The sequence below is a fragment of the Excalfactoria chinensis genome, unplaced genomic scaffold (assembly GCF_039878825.1).
Source record: "Excalfactoria chinensis isolate bCotChi1 unplaced genomic scaffold, bCotChi1.hap2 Scaffold_399, whole genome shotgun sequence".
NCBI lineage: Eukaryota > Metazoa > Chordata > Aves > Galliformes > Phasianidae > Excalfactoria > Excalfactoria chinensis.
Window position 1 is genome coordinate 3,113 of NW_027315687.1, and position 21,735 is coordinate 24,847.

The 21,735-nt window shown below is 54.8% G+C and overlaps 1 protein-coding gene across 3 annotated transcripts; it reads right to left on the reverse strand.

Annotated features, from left to right (window-relative positions):
• Positions 1-4,868: 4,868 nt before the first annotated feature.
• FIS1 (fission, mitochondrial 1) lies at positions 4,869-19,258 on the reverse strand. Of its 3 annotated transcripts, none has more exons than XR_011906209.1 (6): positions 19,150-19,258; positions 16,462-16,594; positions 13,847-13,923; positions 11,611-11,716; positions 6,201-8,081; positions 4,869-6,101 (listed from the first exon to the last, which is right to left on the reverse strand). XR_011906209.1 is itself a non-coding variant. In XM_072360909.1 (6 exons), the coding sequence occupies exons 1-5, from the start codon at positions 19,192-19,194 to the stop codon at positions 7,984-7,986; spliced, it is 459 nt and encodes a 152-aa protein (XP_072217010.1). In that variant the 5' UTR covers positions 19,195-19,258; the 3' UTR covers positions 7,473-7,509; positions 7,940-7,983. The 3 variants fall into 3 exon arrangements, 1 of the variants encoding a protein (XP_072217010.1); XR_011906210.1 differs by having other exon boundaries at positions 4,870-5,903; XM_072360909.1 differs by lacking the exon at positions 4,869-6,101 and having other exon boundaries at positions 7,473-7,509; positions 7,940-8,081.
• Between the last annotated feature and the right edge of the window lie 2,477 nt (positions 19,259-21,735).

Below are 21,735 nucleotides of genomic sequence, written 5' to 3' on the forward strand. Positions count from 1 at the left end.
TAGGTACCCTATAGGGGGTTATAGGGGGGATATAGTTACTCTATAGGGGGATATAGGGGGATATAGGGGGGATATAGGGGGATATAGGTACCCTATGGGGGGATATAGGGGGATATAGGGGAATATACGGGGATATAGGGGGTTATAGGGGGGTTATATGGGGGATATAGGGGGGTATAGGTAACCTATAGGGGGATATAGGTACCTTATAGGGGGATATAGGGGGATATAGGGAGGATAAAGGGGGATATAGGGGGATATAGGGGGGATATAGGTACCCTATAGGGGGATATAGGTTGGGATATAGGGGGATATAGGTACCCTATAGGGGGATATAGGGGGGTATAGGGGGTTATATGGGGGATATAGGGGGGTATAGGGGGATATAGGTACCCTATAGGGGGATATAGGGGGGTATAGGGGGGTATAGGGGGGATATAGGTGCCCTAGAGGGGGATATAGGGGGATATAGGGGGATATAAGGGGGTATAGGGGGTATAGGGGGGATATAGGGGGATATAGGTACCCTATGGGGGGATATAGGGGGATATAGGGGGTTATATGGGGGATATAGGGGGGTATAGGTAACCTATAGGGGGATATAAGGGGATATAGGGGGATATAGGGGGGTATAGGGGGGATATAGGTGCCCTATAGGGGGATATAGGGGGTTATATGGGGGACATAGGGGGATATAGGTACCCTATAGGGGGATATAGGGGGGATATAGGGGAGTATAGGGGGTTATATGGGGGGGATAAAGGGGATATGGGGGAATCTATGGGTTGACAATGGGGTCTTTGGGGTGGCAATATATGGATATAGGGGATATGGGGGAGGATATAGGGGATATAGGGGGGGATATAGGGGTTATAGGAGGGGGATATAGGGGGTTAATAAGGAGGGGGGTATATAGGAGGGGAGGGATGGGGATAGGAATAGGGTCAGCTAATGGGGTCAGCTATGGGGACAGTAATAGGGTCAGCTGTGGGGATGCTAATAGGGTCAGCTATGGGGACAGGAATAGGGTCAGCTATGGGGCAGCAATGGGGTCAGCAATGGGGACACGAATAGGATCAGCTATGGGGTCAGCAATAGGGTCAGCTATGGGGATGCTAATAGGGTCAGCTATGGGGTCAGCTATAGGGTCAGCTATGGGGACACTAATAGGGTCAGCAATGGGGCAGCTATGGGGCAGCTATGGGGACACTAATAGGGTCAGCAATGGGGTCAGCAATGGGGACAGTAATAGGGTCAGGAATAGGGTCAGCTATGGGGTAGTTATGGGGACACTAATAGGGTCAGCAATGGGGTCAGCAATGGGAACACTAATAGGGTCAGCTATGGGGACACTAATAGGGTCAGCAATGGGGTCAGCTATAGGGTCAGGAATAGGGTCAGCAATAGGGTCAGCTATAGGGTCAGCAATAGGGTCAGCAATAAGGTCAGCTATAGGGTCAGCTATAGGGTCAGCAATGGGGACAGGAATGGGGTCAGCTATAGGGTCAGGAATAGGGTCAGCTATGGGGTGTCTATGGGGTCTCTATGGGGTATCTATGGGGTGTCTATGGGGTATCTATGGGGTATCTATGGGGTGTCTATGGGGTCTCTATGGGGTGTCTATGGGGTCTCTATGGGGTGTCTATGGGGTATCTATGGGGTATCTATGGGGTGTCTATGGGGTATCTATGGGGTGTCTATGGGGTTTCTATGGGGTATCTATGGGGTGTCTATGGGGTGTCTATGGGGTATCTATGGGGGGTCTATGGGGTCTCTATGGGGTCTATAGGGTGGCAGTGAGATTTATGGGGTGGCAATGGGGTCTATGGGGTGGTAATGGGGTCTATGGGGTGGCAATGGGGTCTATAGGGTGGTAATGGGGTCTATGGGGTGGCAATGGGGTCTATGGGGTCTCTATGGGGCAGCAATGGGCTCTATGGGGGGTCTATGGGGTCTCTATGGGGTCTCTAAGGGGTGTCTATGGGGTCTCTATGGGGTCTATGGGGTCTCTATGGGGTGTCTATGGGGCAGCAATGGGGTCTATGGGGTTTCTATGGGGTATCTATGGGGTCTCTATGGGTCTCTATGGGTCTCTATGGGGTCTCTATAGGATGGCAGTGGGGTCTATGGGGTCTATGGGGTGTCTATGGGGTATCTATGGGGTCTCTATGGGGTCTATGGGGTATCTATGGGGTATCTATGGGGTATCTATGGGGTGTCTATGGGGTCTCTATGGGGTGAGGACTCACGGCCCCGCAGCGCTGTGGGGTCTGTTGGCTGCGGTGCCTTTATGGGATGGGGGAGGGGACAGAAAAAGGGGGGTGGGGACACAAAAGGGGGGGGGCGGGGGGGGGGGGGGGCCACTGTGGGGTCTATGGGGTGGTAATGGGGTCTTTGGGGTGTCTATGGGGTGACAATGGGGTCTATGGGGCGGTAATGGGGTCTATAGGGTCTCTATGGGGTGGCAATGGGGTCTATGGGGTGGCAATGGGGTCTATAGGGTGGTAATGGGGTCTATGGGGTGACAATGGGGTCTATGGGGTCTCTATGGGGTCTCTATGGGGTGGCAATGGGCTCTATGGGGTCTCTATGGGGTCTATAGGGTGGCAATGGGGTCTATAGGTGGTAATGGGGTCTATGGGGTGACAATAGGGTCTATAGGGTGGTAATGGGGTCTATGGGGCAGCAATGGGATCTATGGGGTCTCTATGGGGCTCTATGGGGTCTCTATGGGGTGTCTATGGAGCAGCAATGGGCTCTATGGGGTTCTATGGGGCAGCAATGGGCTCTATGGGGTCTCTATGGGGCAGCAATGGGATCTATGGGGTCTCTATGGGGTCTCTATGGGGCAGCAATGGGCGCTATGGGGTTTCTATAGGGTTTCTATGGGGCGGCAATGGGCTCTATGGGGTTTCTATGGGGTGTCTATGGGGCTGCAATGGGATCTATGGGGCAGCAATGGGCTCTATGGGGTGTCTATGGGGTGGCAATGGGGTCTATGGGGTGACAATGGGGTCTATGGGGTGGTAGTGGGGTCTATGGGGTCTCTATGGGGCGGCAATGGGCTCTATGGGGCAGCAATTGGCTCTATGGGGTGTCTATGGGGTGGCAATGGGGTCTATAGGGTCTCTATGGGGCGGCAATGGGCTCTATGGGGTTTCTATGGGGTGTCTATGGGGTGGCAATGGGCTCTATGGGGTGGCAATGGGGTCTATGGGGTCTCTATGGGGCAGCAATGGGCTCTATGGGGTGTCTATGGGGGGTCTATGGGTCTCAATGGGTCTCTATGGGGTCTATGGGCTCTATGGGGTCCCTATGGGTCCCTATGGGTCTTATGGGTCTCTATGGGTCCCTATGGGGTCTCTATGGGCCTCTATGGGGTCTCTATGGGGCAGCAATGGGCTCTATGGGGTGGCAATGGGATCTATGGGGTCTCTATGGGGCTCTATGGGGTCTCTATGGGTCTCTATGGGGCAGCAATGGGCTCTATGGGGTGGCATTGGGGTCTATGGGGTGGCAATGGGGTCTATGGGGTCTCTATGGGGCAGCTATGGGCTCTATGGGGTTTCTATGGGGTGTCTATGGGGCAGCAATGGGCTCTATGGGGTGTCTATGGGGTGGCAATGGGGTCTATGGGGTGGTAATGGGGTCTATGGGGGGGTCTATGGGGTCTCTATGGGGTCTATAGGGTGGCAGTGAGATTTATGGGGTGGCAGTGGGGTCTATGGGGTTTCTATGGGGCAGCAATGGGCTCTATGGGGTGTCTATGGGGCTCTATGGGGCTCTATGGGGTTTCTATGGGGTTTCTATGGGGTCTCTATGGGTTTCTATGTGTCCCTATGGGTCCCTATGGGTCTCTATGTGTCCCTATGGGGTCTCTATGGGTCTCTATGTGTCCCTATGGGGTCTCTATGTGTCCCTATGGGGTCTCTATGGGTCTCTATGGGTCCCTATGGGTCCCTATGGGTCTCTATGGGTCTCTATGGGGTCTCTATGGGGTCTCTATGGGTCCCTATGGGGTCTCTATGGGTCCCTATGGGGTCTCTATGGGGTCTCTATGGGGTCTCTATGGGTCTCTATGGGTCCCTATGGGTCTCTATGGGTCTCTATGGGGTCTCTATGGGTCTCTATGTGTCCCTATGGGTCTCTGTGGCTCTATGGGGTCTCTATGGGTCTCTATGTGTCCCTATGGGGTCTCTATGGGTCCCTATGTGTCCCTATGGGTCTCTATGGGTCTCTATGGGTCTCTATGGGTCCCTATGGTTCTCTATGGGTCCCTATGGGTCTCTATGGGTCTCTATGTGTCCCTATGGGTCTCTATGGGTCCCTATGGTTCTCTATGGGTCCCTATGGGTCCCTATGGGTCCCTATGGGTCTCTATGTGTTTCTATGGGCTCCGTGTGTCGACAATCCCCTCTATGGGGTCCCCATCCCCATCCCCCCCCCCCCCTTCCGCCATTTCCTGATGACGTCACTTCCTCCCCCTCCCTATTGACGTCACTTCCCCCCCCCTCCTTCCTGATGACGTCACTTCCTCTTCCTGTTGACGGCCGCTCTGGGACCTTAAAGGGACCTTAAAGGGACAGCGACACCATTGGCTTTATTAGGGCCGCCATCTTGGCCCCATAGGGCAGCCATCTTGACCCCATAAGGCAGCCATCTTGGCCCCATAGGGCAGCCATCTTGTCCCCATAGGGCAGCCATGTTGGCCCCATAGGGCAGCCATCTTGGCCCCATAAGGCAGTCATGTTGGCCCCATAGGGCAGCCATCTTGGCCCCATAAGGCAGTCATGTTGGCCCCATAGGGCAGCCATCTTGGCCCCATAGAGCCGCCATCTTGGCTCCATAGGGCAGCCATCTTGCCCCCATAAGGCAGCCATCTTGTTTCCATAGGGCAGCCATCTTGTCCCCATAAGTCAACCATCTTGACCCCATAGGGCAGCCATCTTGACCCCATAGAACCGCCATCTTGTTTCCATCAGGCAGCCATCTTGGCCCCATAGGGCAGCCATCTTGGCCCCATTGAACCGCCATCTTGTTTCCATCAGGCAGCCATCTTGGCCCCATAGGGCAGCCATCTTGGCCCCATTGAACCGCCATCTTGTTTCCATCAGGCAGCCATCTTGTCCCCATAGGGCAGCCATGTTGTTTCCATAGGGCAGCCATCTTGTCCTCATAAGGCAGCCATCTTGGCCCCATAGAGCAGCCATCTTGGCCCCAGAGCGCCGCCATCTTGTTTCCATACGGCAGCCATTTTGTCCCCAAAGGGCAGCCATCTTGTCACCATCATATCGTGACACTGCCGCCATCTTGTCACCATTATATCGTGATATTATCACCATCGTGTCGCCATATTGTCACCATCATATCGTGATATTGACACCAATATATCGTGACATTGCCGCCATCTTGTCACCATTATATCGCGACATTGTCACCATTATATCGTGATATTATCACCATCATGTCGCCATATTGTCACCATTATATCATGATATTGTCACCATTATATCGTGATATTGTCACCATTATATCGTGATATTGACACCATTATATCGTGATATTATCACCATTGTGTCGCCATCTTGTCACCATCATATCGTGACATTGCCGCCATCTTGTCACCATTATATCGTGATATTGTCACCATTATATCGTGATATTATCAGCATCATATCGTGATATTGCCACCATCATGTCGCCATCTTGTCACCATTATATCGTGATATTATCACCATTGTGTCGCCATATTGTCACCATCATATCATGACATTGCCGCCATCTTGTCACCATTATATCGCGATATTATCACCATTATATCGTGATATTGTCACCATTATATCGTGATATTATCACCATCATGTCGCCATATTGTCACCATCATATCGCGACATTGCCGCCATCTTGTCACCATTATATCGTGATATTACCACCATCGTGTCGCCATATTGTCACCATCATATCGTGATATTGACACCAATATATCGTGATATTGCCGCCATCTTGTCACCATTATATCGTGACATTGTCACCATTATATCGTGATATTATCACCATTGTGTCGCCATATTGTCACCATCATATCGCGACATTGCCGCCATCTTGTCACCATCATATCGTGACATTGTTACCATTATATCGTGATATTGTCACCAATATATCGTGATATTGCCGCCATCTTGTCACCATTATATCGCGACATTGTCACCATTATATCGTGATATTGTCACCGTCACGTCGCCATCTTGTCACCACCCCCTTCCTGTGGCCGCCATCTTGCCTCGCGGTCGCTGCCGCCATCTTGTCGTCCCCCACGTTGTCGCCATCGCGTTGGCAGCCAATGGGGATAGAGGGGGAGGGGGGGGATATAGGGACAGGGGGGTCTATGGGGTCAATGGGGTCTATGGGGTCAATGGGGTCAATGGGATCAATGGGGGTCAATGGGGACAATGAGGGTTATGGGGTCAATGGGGACAATGGGGTCAATGGGGTTAATGGAGTTAATGGGGTCAATGGGGTCAATGGGATCAATGTGGTCCCATTGGGGTCAATGGGGGTCAATGGGATCGATAGGGGTCAATGGGGTCAATGGAGTCAATGGGGTCAATGGGATCAATGGGGGTCAATGGGGACAATGGGGTCAATGGAGTCAATGGGGGTCAATGGGATCGATGGGGACAATGGGGTCAATGGGGGTCAATGGGATCAATGGGGGTCAATGGGGTTATGGGGTCTATGGGGTCAATGGGGTCAATGGAGTTAATGGGGTCAATGGGGTCAATGGGGGTCAATGGAGTCAATGGGGTCAATGGGATCAATGGGGGTCAATGGGGACAATAGGGTCAATGGGGTCAATGGGGGTCAATGGGGACAATGGGGTCAATGGGGTCAATGGGGACAATGGGGTCAATGGGGACAATGGGATCAATGGAGTCAATGGGGTCAATGGAGTTAATGGGGTCAATGGGGACAATGGGGTCAATGGGGACAATGGGATCAATGGAGTTAATGGGGTCAATGGGGTCAATGGGATCAATGTGGTCCCATTGGGGTCAATGGGATCGATGGGGGTCAATGGAGTTATGGGGTCTATGGGGTCAATGGGGTCAATGGGGGTCATTGGGGTCAATGGGGGCATTGGGGTTGGGGACTTGGCACCAGGCTGGGGACATTAGGGGCAATGGGGTTGGGTTGGGGTCCCATTAGGGTCCCATTGGGGTCCCATTGGGGTCAATGGGGGTCAATGGGGGTCAATGGAGCCATTAGGGTCCCATTGAGGTCCAATTGGGGTCAATGGGGTCATTGGTGTCCCATTGGGGTCCCATTAGGGTCTCATTGGGTTCCCATTGGGGTCAATGGGGGTCAATGGGGCCATTGGGGTCTCATTGGGGTCCTATTGGGGTCCCATTGGGGTCAATGGGGGTCAATGGGGCCATGGGGGTCCCATTGGGGTCCCATTAGGGTCAATGGGGCCATGGGGGTCCCATTAGGGTCCCATTAGGGTCAATGGGGGTCAATGGGGCCATTAGGGTCCTATTGGGGTCCCATTAGGGTCAATGGGGGTCAATGGGGCCATTGGGGTCTCATTGGGGTCCCATTGGGGTCCCATTGGGGTCAATGGGGGTCAATGGGGCCATTGGGGTCCCATTGGGGTCCCATTGGGGTCAATGGGGGTCAATGGGGCCATTGGGGTCCCATTGGGGTCTCATTGGGGTCCCACTGGTGTCAATGGGGGTCAATAAGGCCATTAGGGTCCCATTGGGGTCCCATTGGGGTCAATGGGGGTCAATAGGGTCATTGGGGTCCCATTGGGGTCAATGGGGGTCAATGGGGCCATTAGGGTCCCACTGGGGTCCCATTGGGGTCAATGGGGCCATTAGGGTCCCACTGGGGTCAATGGGGGTCAATGGGGCCATTAGGGTCCCACTGGGGTCCCATTGGGGTCAATGGGGCCATTAGGGTCCCATTGGGGTCAAGGTGACATTAATGACGGGCACGGGAGATGGCGAACCCTAAAAGGCCGGCCAGGCCGGCGACCCCCAAAGCCACCCCCCCAACTATGGCGGCACCCAGCATCCCATCTGGGGTCAATGGGGTCAATGGGGTCAATGGGATCAATGGGGTCAATGGGGTCAATGGGGGCAATGGGGTCAATAAGGGTTAATAGGGTCAATGGGGTCAATGGGGTCAATGGGATCAATGGGGTCAATGGGGTCAATGGGGGTTAATTGGGTCAATGGGGTCAATGGGGGTTAATGGGGTCAATGGGGTCAATGGGGGCAATGGGGGCAATGGGGTCAATGGTGGTGAATAGGGTCAATGGGGGCAATAAGGGTTAATAGGGTCAATGGGGGCAATGGGGGTGAATAGGGTCAATGGGGTCAATGGGGGTTAATGGGGTCAATGGGGATGAATAGGGTCAATGGGGTAAATAGGGTCAATGGGGATGAATAGGGTCAATGGGGGTTAATAGGGTTCATGGGATCAATGGGGTTAATAGGGTCAATGGGGTCAATGGGGGTTAATAGGGTCAATGGGATCAGTGGGGTCAATGGGGGTTAGTAGGGTCAATGGGGGTGAATAGGGTCCATGGGGTCAATGGGGTTAATAGGGTCAATGGGGTCAATGGGGTTAATAGGGTCAATGTGGTCAATGGGGGTTAATAGGGTCAATGGGGTCAATGGGGTCAATTGGGTCAATGGATTCAATGGGGTCAATGGGGTCAATGTGGGACAATGGATTCAATGGGGTCAATGGGGTCAATGGGGTCAATGGGGTCAATGGGGTTAATGGGGTCAATGGGGTCAATGGGGTTAATAAGGTCAATGGGGTTAATAGGGCCAATGGGATCAATGGGGTTAATAGGGTCAATGGGGGTTAATGGGGTCAATGGGGTCAATGGGGATGAATAGGGTCAATGGGGGCAATGGGGGTGAATAGGGCCGATGGGATCAATGGAGTCAATGGGGTGAATGGGGTGAATGGGGGTCAATGGGGGCAATGGGGTCGATGGGGTCAATAGGGTCCATGGGGTCAATGGGGTTATGGGGTCAATGGGATCAATTGGGTCAATGGATTCAATGGGGTCAATGGGGTTAATGGGGTCAATGGGGGTTAATGGGGTCAATGGGGTCAATGGGTCAATGGGGTTAATAGGGTCAATGGGATCAATGGGGTTAATAGGGTCAATGGGGTCAATGGGGACAAAGAGACACACAGGAGTCACAGTGAGTAATGGGGACACAACAGCACCCCAGGGTGCCCCATGGGGCGCTATGGGGCACAGTGGGTCTCTATGGGTCCATATGGGTCCCTATAGGTCACTATGTGTCCCTATGTGGCTCTATGGGTCCCTATGGGTCTCAGTGGGTCTCTATGGGTCTCTATGGGGTCGTTATGGGTCCCTATAGGTCTCTATGGGTCTCGATGGGTCTCTATGGGTCTCTATGAGTCCCTATGGGTCCCTATGGGTCTCTATGGGTCCCTATGGGGTCTCTATGGGGTCTCTATGGGTCTCTATGGGTCGCTATGGGTCTCTATGGGTGCCTATGGCTTCCTATTGGTCTCTATGGGTCCCTATGGGTCCCTATGGGTCTCTATGGGTCCCTATGGGTCTCTATGGGTCTCTATGGGTCTCTATGGGTCCCTATGGGTCTCTATGGGTCCATATGGGTCTCTATGGGTCTCTATGGGTCCCTATGGGTCCCTATGGGTCCCTATGGCTTCCTATTGGTCTCTATGGGTCTCTATGGGGTCTCTATGGGTCTCTATGGGTCCCTATGGGTCCCTATGGCTTCCTATTGGTCTCTATGGGTCTCTATGGGGTCTCTATGGGTCTCTATGGGTCCCTATGGGGTCTCTATGGGTCTCTATGGGTCTCTATGGGTCCCTATGGGGTCTCTATGGGGTCTCTATGGGTCCATATGGGTCTCTATGGGTCCCTATGGGTCCCTATGGGTCCCTATGGGTCTCTATGGGGTCTCTATGGGTCACTATGGGTCTCTATGGGTCGCTATGGGTCACTATGGGGTCTCTATGGGTCCCTATGGGTCCCTATGGGTCCCTATGTGTCGCTATAGGTCTCTATCGGTCCCTATGGGTCTCTATGGGTCGCTATGGGTCTCTATGGCTCCCTATGGGTCTCTATGGGTCCCTATGGGTCGCTATGGGTCTCTATGGGTCCCTATGGGTCGCTATGGGTCTCTATGGGTCTCTATGGCTTCCTATTGGTCTCTATGGGTCTCTATGGGTCCCTATGGGTCTCTATGGGTCACTATGGGTCTCTATGGGTCACTATGGGTCTCTATGGGTCTCTATGAGTCCCTATGGGTCCCTATGGGTCTCTATGGGTCCCTATGGGGTCTCTATGGGGTCTCTATGGGTCTCTATGGGTCGCTATGGGTCTCTATGGGTCCCTATGGCTTCCTATTGGTCTCTATGGGTCCCTATGGGTCTCTATGGGTCTCTATGGGTCCCTATGGGTCCCTATGGGTCCCTATGGCTTCCTATTGGTCTCTATGGGTCTCTATGGGGTCTCTATGGGTCTCTATGGGTCCCTATGGGGTCTCTATGGGTCTCTATGGGTCCATATGGGTCTCTATGGGTCCCTATGGGTCCCTATGGGTCCCTATGGGTCTCTATGGGGTCTCTATGGGTCACTATGGGTCTCTATGGGTCGCTATGGGTCACTATGGGGTCTCTATGCGTCCCTATGGGTCCCTATGGGTCCCTATGTGTCGCTATAGGTCTCTATCGGTCCCTATGGGTCTCTATGGGTCGCTATGGGTCTCTATGGCTCCCTATGGGTCTCTATGGGTCCCTATGGGTCGCTATGGGTCCCTATGGGTCCCTATGGGTCCCTATGGCTTCCTATTGGTCTCTATGGGTCTCTATGGGGTCTCTATGGGTCTCTATGGGTCCCTATGGGGTCTCTATGGGTCTCTATGGGTCTCTATGGGTCCCTATGGGGTCTCTATGGGGTCTCTATGGGTCCATATGGGTCTCTATGGGTCCCTATGGGTCCCTATGGGTCCCTATGGGTCTCTATGGGTCCCTATGGGGTCTCTATGGGGTCTCTATGGGTCTCTATGGGTCGCTATGGGTCTCTATGGGTCCCTATGGCTTCCTATTGGTCTCTATGGGTCCCTATGGGTCCCTATGGGTCTCTATGGGTCCCTATGGGTCTCTATGGGTCTCTATGGGTCTCTATGGGTCCATATGGGTCTCTATGGGTCTCTATGGGTCTCTATGGGTCCCTATGGGTCTCTATGGCTCCCTATGGGTCGCTATGGGTCGCTATGGGTCTCTATGGGTTCCTATAGGTCTCTATGGGTCTCTATGGGTCCCTATGGGTCTCTATGGGTCTCTATGGGTCCCTATGGGGTCTCTATGGGTCTCTATGGGTCTCTATGGGTCCCTATGGGTCTCTATGGGTCTCTATGGGTCCCTATGGGTCCCTATGGGTCTCTATGGGTCCCTATGGGTCCCTATGAGTCCCTATGGGTCTCTATGGGGTCCCTATGGGTCCCTATCGGTCCCTATGGGTCCCTATGGGTCCCTATGGGTCGCTATGGGTCGCTATGGGTCGCTATGGGTCGCTATGGGTCTCACCTCGATGCATGCGTTCCCTGACCAGCTGTTGCAGCCTCAGTCCTTGTGTGTTGCCCGGCTCGGCCTGTAGCAGCGCCCCCACGTACTTCAAGGCCTCCTCATACTCCTAAAGGTCAATGGGGTCAATGGGGTCAATGGGGTCAATGGGGGCAATGGGGGCAATGGGGTCAATGGGGTCTATGGGGTCTATGGAGTCAATGGGGTCTATGGGGTCAATGGGGTCAATGGGGTCAATGGGGGCAATGGGGTCTATGGGGTCAATGGGTGTCAATGGGGTCAATGGGGGCAATGGGGTCAATGGGGGCAATGGGGTCAATGGGGTCTATGGGGATCAATGGGGTCAATGGGGGCAATGGGGTCAATGGGGTCAATGGGGACATTGGGGTCAATGGAGTCAATGGGGTCAGTGGGGCCAATGGAGGTCTATGGGGTCAATGGGGACATTGGGGTCAATGGGGTCAATGGGGTCAATGGGGTCAGTGGGGTCAATGGGGTCTATGGGGTCAATGGGGACATTGGGGTCTATGGGATCAATGGGGTCAATGGGGTCTATGGGTGTCAGTGGGGCCAATGGGGTCTATGGGGTCAATGGAGTCAATGGGGTCTATGGGATCAATGGAGGTCTATGAGGTCAATGGGATCAATGGGGTCAATGGGGTCAATGGGGTCAATGGGGTCATTGAGGACAATGGGGTCAATGGGGGCATTGGGGGCAATGGGCTCAATGGGTGTCAATGGGGTCTATGGGGTCAATGGGGTCTATGGAGTCAATGGGGTCAATGGAGGTCTATGAGGTCAATGGGATCAATGGGGGTCAATGGGTTCAATGGGTGTCAATGGGGTCAATGGGTGTCAATGGGGTCAATGGGGTCAATGGGGGCAATGGGGACAATGGGGTCAATGGGGTCTATGGGGATCAATGGGGTCAATGGGGTCAATGGGTGTCAATGGGGTCAATGAGGGCAATGGGGTCAATGGGGGTTAATAGGGTCAATGGGGACATTGGGGTCAATGGGTTCAATGGAGTCAATGGGGTCAATGGGATCAATGGAAGTCTATGAGGTCAATGGGGTCAATGGGGGCAATTGGGTTTAATGGGGTCTGTGGGGTCAGTGGGGTCAATGGGGTCAATGGGGTCTATGGAGTCTATGGGGTCTATGGGGTCTATGGAGTCAATGGGGTCAATGGGATCAATGGAGGTCTATGAGGTCAATGGGATCAATGGGGTCAATGGGGTCAATGGGGTCAATGGGGTCATTGAGGACAATGGGGTCAATGGGGGCATTGGGGGCAATGGGCTCAATGGGTGTCAATGGGGTCTATGGGGTCAATGGGGTCTATGGAGTCAATGGGGTCAATGGAGGTCTATGAGGTCAATGGGATCAATGGGGGTCAATGGGTTCAATGGGTGTCAATGGGGTCAATGGGTGTCAATGGGGTCAATGGGGTCAATGGGGGCAATGGGGTCAATGGGGTCAATGGGGTCTATGGGGTCAATGGGGGCAATTGGGTTTAATGGGGTCTATGGGGTCTATGGGGTCAATGGGGTCAATGGGGTCAGTGTAGTCAATAGGGGCAATGGGGTCAATGTGTGTCAATGGGGTCAATGGGGACATTGGGGTCATTATTGGGTTCAATGGGGACATTGAGGAGGTTATTGGGGTCAGTGGGGCCTATGGGGTCAATGGGGTCTATGGGGTCAATGAGGGCTATGGGGGCAATAGGGTTAATAGGGACAATATTGGGGTCAATGGAGTCAATGGGGTCAATGGGATCAATGGGGTCAAAGGGGACATTGGGATCAATGGGGTCGATGGGGACACTGAGGACGTTATTGGGGTCAATGGGGGCTATGGGGGTCAATGGGGGCAATGGGGTCAATGGGGTCTATGGGGTCAATGGCGTCAATGGGGTCAATGGGGACATTGGGGTCAATGGGGACACTGAGGACGTTATTGGGGTCAATGGGGGCAATGGGGTCAATGGGGGCTATGGGATCAATGGGGTCAATGGGATCAATGAAGGTCTATGGGGTCAATGGGGTCTATGGGGTCAATGGGGCCAATGGGTCAATGGGATCAATGGGGGTCTATGAGGTCAATGGGATCAATGGTGTCAATGGGGTCAATGGAGGTCTATGGGGTCAATGGAGGTCTATGGGATCAATGGAGGTCTATGGGATCAATGGGGGTCTATGGGGGTCTGTGGGGTCAATGGGGGGGTCACGTGACCTCACCTTCAGGCGGTAGTTGCCCACTGCGAGGTAATAGACGTAATCACGGCGCTCCTCTGGGGCACTGTCGGCCATCAGCTCTATGGGGTCAATGGGGTCAATGGGGTCAATGGAGTCTATGGGGTCAATGGGGTTAATGGGGACAATGGGGGTTATGGGGGCTATGGGGTCAATGGGGTCTATGGGGTCTATGGGGTCAGTGGGGTCAATGGGGTCAATGGGGTCAATGGGGTCTATGGGGTCAGTGGGGTCAATGGGGTTAATGGGGTCTATGGGGTTTATGGGGGCTATGGGGTCAATGGGGGTCTATAGGGTCAATGGGGGCAATGGGGGCTCAATAGGGCTTATGGGGTCAATGGGGGCATTGGGGGCAATGGGATCAATGGGGGCAATGGGATCAATGGGATCAATGGGATCAATGGGGTCTATGGGGTCAATGGGGTCTATGGGGTCAATGGGATCAATGGGGTCAATGGGGTTTATAGGGGCAATGGGGTCAAGGGGGTCAATAGGGTTAATGGGGTCTATGGGGTCCATGGGGGCTATGGGGTCAATGGGGGTCTATAGGGTCAATGGGGGCAATGGGGGCTCAATAGGGCTTATGGGGTCAATGGGATCAATGGGCTCAATGGGGTCAATGGGGTTTATAGGGGCAATGGGGTCAAGGGGGTCAATAGGGTTAATGGGGTCTATGGGGTCCATGGGGGCTATGGGGTCAATGGGGGTCTATAGGGTCAATGGGGGCAATGGGGGCTCAATAGGGCTTATGGGGTCAATGGGATCAATGGGCTCAATGGGGTCAATGGGGTTTATAGGGGCAATGGGGTCAAGGGGGTCAATAGGGTTAATGGGGTCTATGGGGTCCATGGGGGCTATGGGGTCAATGGGGGTCTATAGGGTCAATGGGGGCAATGGGGGCTCAATAGGGCTTATGGGGTCAATGGGATCAATGGGCTCAATGGGGTCTATGGGGTTAATGGGGTCTATGGGGTCTATGGGGGCTATGGGGTCAAGGGGGTCAATAGGGTTAATGGGGTCTATGGGGTCCATGGGGGCTATGGGGGGAAATGGGATCAATGGGGTCAATGGGGTCTATGGGGTCAATGGGATCAATGGGGTCAATGGGGCCTATGGGGGCAATAAGGTCAATAGGGTTAATGGGGTCTATGGGGTCAATGGGGTCTATGGGGCCTATGGGGCTACCCCAAGCCCAACTCTGATTGGTCTGACTCCCCTTAAGCCCCTCCCACAACCCCAATCCCGTCTCCCATTGGTCCGAATCCCTTTAAGCCCCGCCCCATCCCTCCTCCCATTGGTCCGATTCCTTTTAGCCCCTCCCTCCTCCAAGCCCCGCCCACAACCCCAAGCCCTTTAAGCCCCTCCCACAACCCCCAATCCCTCCTCCCATTGGTCCATATGCTTCAAGCCCCTCCCACAACCCCAATCCCGCCTCCCATTGGTCCATAACCTCCAAGCCCCTCCCACAACCACAAGCCCTTTAAGCCCCTCCCACAACCCCAACCCCGTCTCCCATTGGCCCAATTCCTTTTAGCCCCTCCCACAACCCCAAGCCCTTCAAGCCCCGCCCACAACCCCCAATCCCGTCTCCCATTGGTCCGAATCCCTTTAGCCCCGCCCCATCCCTCCTCCCATTGGTCCATATCCTTCAAGCCCCTCCCACAACCCCAAGCCCTTCAAGCCCCGCCCACAACCCCAATCCTTAATCCCATTGGTCCGAATCCCTTTAAGCCCCGCCCCATCCCGCCTCCCATTGGTCCGAATCCCCCTTAAGCCCCTCCCACAACCCCAAGCCCTTCAAGCCCCGCCCACAACCCCCAATCCCTCTTCCCATTGGTCCATATCCTTCAAGCTCCTCCCACAACCCAAAGCCTTAATCCCATTGGTCCAGTTCCTTCAAGCCCCTCCCACAACTTCAAGCCCCTTCAAGCCCCGCCCACAACCCCAATCTCTCCTCCCATTGGTCCATAACCTTCAAGCCCCGCCCACAACCCCAATCCCGCCTCCCATTGGTCCGTATGCTTTTAGCCCCGCCCTATCTCTCCTCCCATTGGTCCGATTCCTTTTAGCCCCTCCCACAACCCCAAGCCCTTCAAGCCCTTCCCACAATCCCAATCCCGTCTCCCATTGGTCCGACTCCCTTTAAGCCCCGCCCCATCCCTCCTCCCATTGGTCCAATTCCTTTAAGCCCCTCCCACAACCCATGGCTGAAATCCCCCCTTCAAGCCCCTCCCACAACCCTCAATCCTGTCTCCCATTGGTCCATATCCTTTAAGCCCCTCCCACAACCCCCAATCCCGTCTCCCATTGGTCCGTATCCTTATAGCCCCTCCCACAATCCCTCCCTCCTCTCCCATTGGATCCCTATAAACACACACCCCCTTCAAGCCCCGCCCACAACCCCAAGCCTTAATCCCATTGGTCCAAATCCCTTTAGCCCCGCCCAATCCCTCCTCCAAGCCCCGCCCACAACCCTAAGCCCTTCAAGCCCCGCCCACAACCCCAATCCTTAATCCCATTGGCCTGATTCCTTTTAGCCCCGCCCACAACCCCCAATCCCGCCCTCCCATTGGTCGGTCTCCCCGCTAAGCCCCGCCCACCTCTGAAGATGGCCACCCCCTTCCGTATGTCGGCGCTGTAGCGGCTCCTCAGCAGCCCCCAGCCGTACTCGAAGCGGCAGCGGCGCGACGGCGCCCCCTGCTGGCACTGCAGGGTATAGCAACGCTCCAGGGCCTGCAGGGGGACACAGCTGTCAATCAAGGGGGCTGGGGGCGGGGTCTAATGGGGTGTTATATGGGAGAGGAAGGGTTATATGGGGTGTTATATGGGATATGGGGGGTTATATGGGGTATTATATGGGATATGAAATGTTATATGAGGTGTTATATGGGATGGGGGTGTTATATGGGATACGGGGGGTTATATGGGGGGTTATATGGGATATGGGGGGTTATATGGGGGGTTATATGGGATATGTGGGTTATATGGGGTGTTATATGGGGTGTTATAGGGGATATGGGGGGTTATATGGGGTGTTATATGGGATAGGGGGTGTTATATGGGATATGGGGTGTTATATGGGGGGTTATATGGGGTTTCATATGGGGTAGGGGGTGTCATATGGGGTGTTATATGGGATATGGGGTGTTATATGGGGTGTTATATGGGATATGGGGGGTTATATGGGGGGTTATATGGGATATGGGGGGTTATATGGGGGTTATATGGGATAGGGGGTGTTGTATGGGGTGTTATATGGGATGGGGGGGTTATATGGGGTGTTGTATGGGATAGGGGGGGTTATAGGGGGTGTTATATGGGAGGTTATATGCGATAGGGGGTGTTACATGGGATAGGGGGTGCTATGGGTCCCTATGGGTCCATATGGGCCTCTATAGATCGCTATGGGTCGCTATGGGTCTCTATGGATCCCTATGGGTCTCTATGGGTCCCTATGGGTCCCTATGGGTCTCTATGGGTCCCTATGGGTCGCTATGGGTCCCTATAGGTCGCTATGGGTCCCTATGGAGCACAGTGGGTCACTATGTGTCCCTATGGGTCCCTATGGGTCTCAATGGGTCCCTATGGGTCTCTATGTGTCTCTATGGGGTCTCTATGTGTCTCTATGGGTCTCTATGGGGTCCCTATGGGTCCCTATGCGTCGCTATGGGTCCCTATGGGTCTCTATGGGTCCCTATGGGTCTCTATGGGTTTCTATGGGTCTCTATGTGTCTCTATGGGTCCCTATGGGTCTCTATGGGTTTCTATGGGGTCTCTATGGGTCTCTATGTGTCTCTATGGGGTCTCTATGTGTCTCTATGGGTCTCTATGGGTCTCTATGGGTCCCTATGGGTCTCTATGGGTCCCTATGGGTCGCTGTAGTGCCCCCTGCTGGCACTGCAGGGTATAGCGCCGCTCCAGGGCCTGCAGGGGGACATGCGGCTGTCAATCAAGGCCGGGGGGCATGGCCTAAAGTGGGGGCGTGACCCCATAGACACACATAGAGACCCATAGAGACCCCATAGAGACCCATAGCTGCCCCATAGACACCCATAGAGCCCTATAGACGGGTCCCTATGGGTCTCTATGGGTCTCTATGGGTCTCTATGGGTCTCTATAGATCCCTATGGGTCTCTATAGGTCTCTATGGGGTCTCTATGGGTTGCTATGAGTCCCTATGGGATCCCTATGGGTCCCTATGGGTCTCTATGGGGTCCCTATGGGTCTCTATGGGTCTCTATGGGTCCCTATGGGTTGCTAGGGGTCCCTATGGGTTGCTATCGGCTGCTAAGGGTCCCTATGGGTTGCTATGGGGCACAGCGGGTTGCTATGGGTCCCTATGGATCCCTATGGGTCGCTATGGGGTCCTATGGGTTGCTATGGGTCCCTACGGGGTTGCAATGGGCTGCTATGGGTCCCTATGGGTTGCTATGGGGCGCAGTGGGTTGCTATGGGGCCCTATGTGTCTCTATGGGGCCTCTATGGGTCTCTATGGTCTATATGGGTCTCTATGGGTCGCTATGAGTCTCTATGGGTCCCTATGGGTCCTTATGGGGCTCTATGGAGCCCTATGGGTCCCTATGGGTCGCTATGGGTCTCTATGGGTCGCTATGGTTCCCTATGGGTCTCTATGGGTCCCTATGGGTCCCTATGGGATCCCTATGGGTTGCTATGGGGCACAGTGGGTTGCTATGGGTCACTATGGGTCTCTATGGGAGGCTATAGGTCTCTATGGGTCTCTATGAGTTCCTATGAGCTGCTATGGGACCCTATGGGTTGCTATGGAGCGCAGTGGGTTGCTATGGGTCGCTATGGGTCTCTATGGGTCCTTATGGGTGGCTATGGGTCTCTATGGGTCCCTATGGGTCGTTATGGAGCCCTATGGGACCCTATGGGTTGCTATGGGGCACAGTGGGTTGCTATGGGTCCCTATGATTCTCTATGGGTCCCTATGGGTCTCTATGTGTCTCTATGGGGTCCCTATGGGGTCCCTATGGGTCCCTATGGGGTCCCTATGGGTCCCTATGGGTCTCTATGGGGGTCTATGGGTCCCTATGGGTCTCTATGGGTCCCTATGGGTCTCTATGGGTCCCTATGGGTCCCTATGGGGTCTCTATGGGGTCTATGGGGTCTCTATGGGGTCCCTATGGGTCCCTATGGGTCTCTATGGGTCTCTATGGGTCCCTATGGGTCTCTATGGGTCCCTATGGGGTTCCTATGGGTCTCTATGGGGTGGGCGTGGCCAAAAGGAGGGAGGAGCCAATAGGAAGCGGGGGGCGTGGCCTCACCATCAGGTCCTCGGGCGCCACAACATCGTCAAACTCGGGGTCCATCGTACCCGGAAGAGAACCGGAAACCGGAAGCGACGTCACTTCCGGCTCCGTGCGTGTTGCGACCGCGCCGTGATTTGGCTCACTTCCGGGGGCGGGGCTTAAGATGTGAAGCAGCCAATAGGGATTGACGGAGCTTTGTGAGGGGGGCGTGGCTTCGCGTGCGGTTGTTTCCTATTGGTCGAAGCTCGCGCGTGGGCGTGGTCTGAGGGAGGGGTGAAGGGGCGTGGCTTCCGGCTGCCTCTCGTCCAATCAGGTTTGAGGGTGGGGAACTTCCGGTTTTGCGCCGTGAGTGGGCGGGGCTTCGTGGGGGCGGGGCTTAAAGGGTGAGTGGGCGGGGCTTGTGGGTTCTTAAAGGGGCCGCGTCTTATGGAGGGGAGCGTGTCTTAAATGGGCAATGTCTTAAAAGGGCGATGTCTTAAAAGGGCGATGACTTAAAGGGGCCGTGTCTTAAAGGGGACGTATCTTAAAGGTGGGCGTGGCTTGAGGAGGGGGTGGCTTAAAGAGGGGGCGTGGTCTAGGGAGGGGCGTGGCTTTAAAGGGGGCGTGGCTTATGGAGGGGGCGTGGCTTAAAGGGGCGTGTTTTAAAGGGGCCGAGTCTTATAGAGGGGGCGTGGCTTAAAGGAGGCGTGGCTTAAAGAGGCGTGGCTTAAAGAGGGGGCGTGTCTTAAAGGGGGCTTGGCCTAAAGGGGCGTGTCTTAAAGGGGGCGTGGCTTAAAGGAGCCGAGTCTTATAGAGGGGGCGTGGCTTGAAAGAGGGGGCGTGGCTCAAAGGGGGGCGGTGCTTAAGGTGGGGGCGTGGCTAAGGAGGGGGCGTGTCTTAAAGGGGCAGAGTCTTAAAGAGGGGGCGTGGCCTAAAGGGGGCGTGGCTATAAGGGGCGTGGCTTAAAGATGGGGGCGTGTGTTAAAGGGGACGTGGCTGAAAGGGGGCGTGGCTTAAAGAGGGGGCGTGGCTTAAAGGGGGCGTGTCTTAAAGGGGGCGTGTCTTAAAAGGGGCGTGTCTTAAAGGGGCCGAGTCTTATAGAGGGGGCGTGGCTTAAAGAGGGGCCGAGTCTTGTAGAGGGGGCGTGGCTTAAAGGAGGCGTGGCTTAAAGAGGGGGCTTGTCTTAAAGGGGGCGTGTCTTAAAGGGGCGTGGCTTAAAGGGACCGAGTCTTAAAGGGGCGTGGCTTAAAGGGGGCGTGGGGGCGTGGCTTATGGTGGGGGCGCGGCCTAAGGAGGGGCGTGGCCTAAAGGGAGCGTGGCTTATGGAGGGGGCGTGGCCTAGAGGGGACGCGTCTTAAAGGGGACGTGTCTTAAAGGGGGCGTGTCTTAAAGGGGGCGTGTCTTAAAGGGGCCGAGTCTTATAGAGGAGGCGTGGCTTAAAGAGGGGCCGAGTCTTGGAGAGGGGGCGTGGCTTTAAAGGAGGCGTGGCTTAAAGAGGGGGCGTGTCTTAAAGGGGGCGTGTCTTAAAGGGGCGTGGCTTAAAGGGACCGAGTCTTAAAGGGGCGTGGCTTAAAGGGGGGCGTGGGGGCGTGGCTTATGGTGGGGGCGCGGCCTAAGGAGGGGCGTGGCCTAAAGGGAGCGTGGCTTATGGAGGGGGCGTGGCCTAAAGGGGGCGTGGCTTACAGATGGGGCGTGGCTTAAAGAGGGGGCGAGGCTTAAGGTGGGGGCGTGGCTTAAGGAGGGGGCATGGCTTAAAGTAGGCGTGGCTTAAAGGGGACGCGTCTTAAAGGGGCAGAGTCTTATAGAGGGGGCGTGGCTTGAAAGAGGGGGTGTGGCTTAAAGGAGGCGTGGCTTAAAGGGGGCGTGGCTGTAGGAGGGGGCGTGTCTTAAAGAAGGGGCGTGGCTTAAAGGGGACGTGGCTTAAATAAGGCGTGGCTTAAAGAGGGGGCGTGGCCTAAAGGGGGCGTGTCTTAAAGGGGGAGTGGCTTAAAGGGGGAGTGGCTTATAGAGGGGGCGTGGCTTAAAGGGGGCGTGGCTTAAAGGGGGCGTGGCTTAAAGATGGGGCATGTCTTAAAGGGGGCGTGTCTTAAAGGGGCGTGGCTTAAGGAGGGGGCGTGTCTTAAAGGGGACGCGTCTTAAAGGGGGGGCGCGGCTTAAAGAGGGGGCGTGGCTTATGGAGGGGGGCGTGGTCTACGGATGGGGCGTGGCTTAAAGGGGGTCGTGTCTTAAAGAGGGGCGTGGTCTACGGAGGGGCGTGGCTTTATGGAGTGGGCGTGGCTTTATGGTGGAGGCGTGTCTTAAAGGGGACGCGTCTTAAAGGGGCCGAGTCTTATAGAGGGGGCGTGGCTTAAAAAGGGGCGTGGCTTAAAGAGGGGCCGTGTCGTAACGAGGGGGCGTGGCTTTTAAAGTGGGGGCGTGGCTTATGGTGGGGGCGTGTCTTATAGGGGCCGACTCTTAAAGGGGGCGTGGCTTAAAAGGGGCGTGTCTTAAAGGGGACGAGTCTTAAAGGGGGCGTGTCTTAAAGGGGGGCGTGCCTTAAGGAGGGGTGGCGTGTCTTAAAGGGGACGTGTCTTAAATGGGCAGAGTCTTAAAGAGGGGGGCGTGTCTTAAAGGGGGAGTGTC

Bases quoted from the DNA above. Each gene is read 5' to 3' on its own strand.
- FIS1 (XM_072360909.1), bottom strand. From the start codon at position 19,194: ATGGACCCCGAGTTTGACGATGTTGTGGCGCCCGAGGACCTGATG. The intron at 16,595-19,149 runs GTGAGGCCACGC...GTCCCCCTGCAG, and splicing joins TGGCGCCCGAGGACCTGATG to GCCCTGGAGCGTTGCTATAC. The intron at 13,924-16,461 runs GTGGGCGGGGCT...TTGACCCCATAG, and splicing joins GGGGGTGGCCATCTTCAGAG to AGCTGATGGCCGACAGTGCC.